Raw genomic sequence first — 1,805 nt, 5'->3', positions numbered from 1 at the left:
CAGTGCATCAGTGCTTCAGAGCCACATCTCATGACCCTAAAGAGACAGTCAGAGAATGTCATTTGTCATTTGGTTAAAAGGAATAATGACTTGGAGAACTGACTAGGAGAAATCTTGTGTGAAGAATAAGTAAAAAGCAGTCCATGATGTCCAAAAAACCCCTCTTAAAGCTGGACAATGATTTCAGATGAAAAGGTCCAGTTATCTATATAAAATAGAATAAAATGCTATACATAATAGAATAAAATGCTATGTTTCGTAAGAAAAATTAAACTTAGTGGTATTGCACATGTGTGGATGCGTGTGTCTGTGTGTGTGTCTGTGTGCGTGTGTATGGTCATCTGTGAAGTCTCTGTTGTTGAGTCTGACAGCAGATGTAAGGAAAGACCAGCGAAATCACTCATTCTGTCACAGTCTACAATTCCTACAAGGAATTAAATTATTATTTTTATTATTTTTAATTTTTATTGTTTGATTCGACTCTGAAAAAGATATAAGATATTCATTACTTAAATTAGGTGACTTTTTTGCTAGAAGTACTCATAGATCAGGGTAAAGTGGCTTAGGAGACAAGAAAACAAATAAACACACACACAAAAACAACAACATTCCTCTTTAAATGATCGGGTACACGGACTGGTCTGAAAATGGGTGAAAAGCAGTCCATGATATCCAAAGGAAAAAACTCTTAAAACTATTTCTCAAGTTCACTTTAAAATATTTCAAGAAAATCTGGCTAACCCTTGGAAACAAAATACAAAGAAATATAAAGAAACGTGGCTCAAAGGCTTTTGCACATCACTGTATGCAATGATCATTGTGTCACTTAAGTTGCACTTTTGTATACAAAAAAATATCATCAGCATTCACTTCTAGAAAGTACAAGCGCGAAATGCATTTTCTTCCTTTTGTCAACATTACTGAAAGTTGTAGTGACAGCCGTCGTGGAAAGACGTTACTTTTATTTTGAAATCAAAAATACTTGAACCTGATTGGTGCCTTTCGACGTGACGTCAGGACAGGAAATAGCCACGCAAGCCACTGGAATCATAATATTGCATTTGAAGAGTCTTTACTAACCCTGACATCATGGTTTTAGCTTTTTAATTTCGCTTTTTCTGATGACGGTTATTTCCGTTTATCTCGGAGAAGCGGAAGTTAGAGAAAAACTAAACTATATTTGAGCGCACTGCTAGCGAAACATGTCATTGGCCGCCGCGAAAGCAGCAACAGCAGCAACTAGCGATAGCTAGCAAATGGCTGCTTGGCTGTGATGTTTGTCACTGAGCGAAGTAAGTGTACCACTTTTTTTTTTTTACACAGTATCTATTTTAAAATGTGTTTAATTCGCAGTAGTACTCATGCATTTATCCAGCAATAAATAATAGTGGCTGGAAATGAGGCGCAAAAGCAGCTAAATAACGGCCTGGCAGCTAAGAGGTTTCTTCTCATCACCCTAACTTGTGTTTTTGTGTGTTTTCCAGATGACAAGACGACGAGCAAAATAGTTGTGAAGGTGCTGGGGGCTTGTGTCCTGTACAGGGAAACTGTTAGTTAACAGTATGTGACACATTAGCACTCTGCTGACTAAAAAAAGGGGGGCGGGAGTTGGTTTAAATCAAGATGCCTCGTCTGGAAGTGTTGGCCAACGTTGCTCTCAGGGTGCCGAGCATACTGGTGCTAGACCTGCTCTACAAATGTGACATTGAAGGTGTAACGGAGCACCTCAAGGCAAAAAATGAAGACATGCTCTTCAAATACAAGTATGTCATCTGGAACATGTATTACATTGGTAAGTTTCATCA

The 1,805-nt window shown here is 38.1% G+C and overlaps 1 protein-coding gene across 1 annotated transcript in view; it reads left to right on the top strand.

Annotated features, from left to right (window-relative positions):
* Positions 1 to 1,009: 1,009 nt before the first annotated feature.
* LOC102199847 (RING finger protein 145) overlaps positions 1,010 to 1,805 on the top strand; it is a 9,958-nt gene continuing 9,162 nt past the window's right edge. Inside the window, exons 1-2 of the mRNA XM_005736736.1 lie at positions 1,010 to 1,292; positions 1,485 to 1,792. Of these exons, the coding sequence (XP_005736793.1) occupies positions 1,624 to 1,792 (169 nt within the window). The 5' untranslated portion in view covers positions 1,010 to 1,292; positions 1,485 to 1,623. The remainder of the gene's footprint in view (positions 1,293 to 1,484; positions 1,793 to 1,805) is intronic.

The sequence above is a fragment of the Pundamilia nyererei genome, unplaced genomic scaffold (assembly GCF_000239375.1).
Source record: "Pundamilia nyererei isolate P.nyererei 1_Seehausen unplaced genomic scaffold, PunNye1.0 scaffold00070, whole genome shotgun sequence".
Taxonomy (NCBI): domain Eukaryota; kingdom Metazoa; phylum Chordata; class Actinopteri; order Cichliformes; family Cichlidae; genus Pundamilia; species Pundamilia nyererei.
This window is presented reverse-complemented; position numbering and strand designations above follow the sequence as displayed.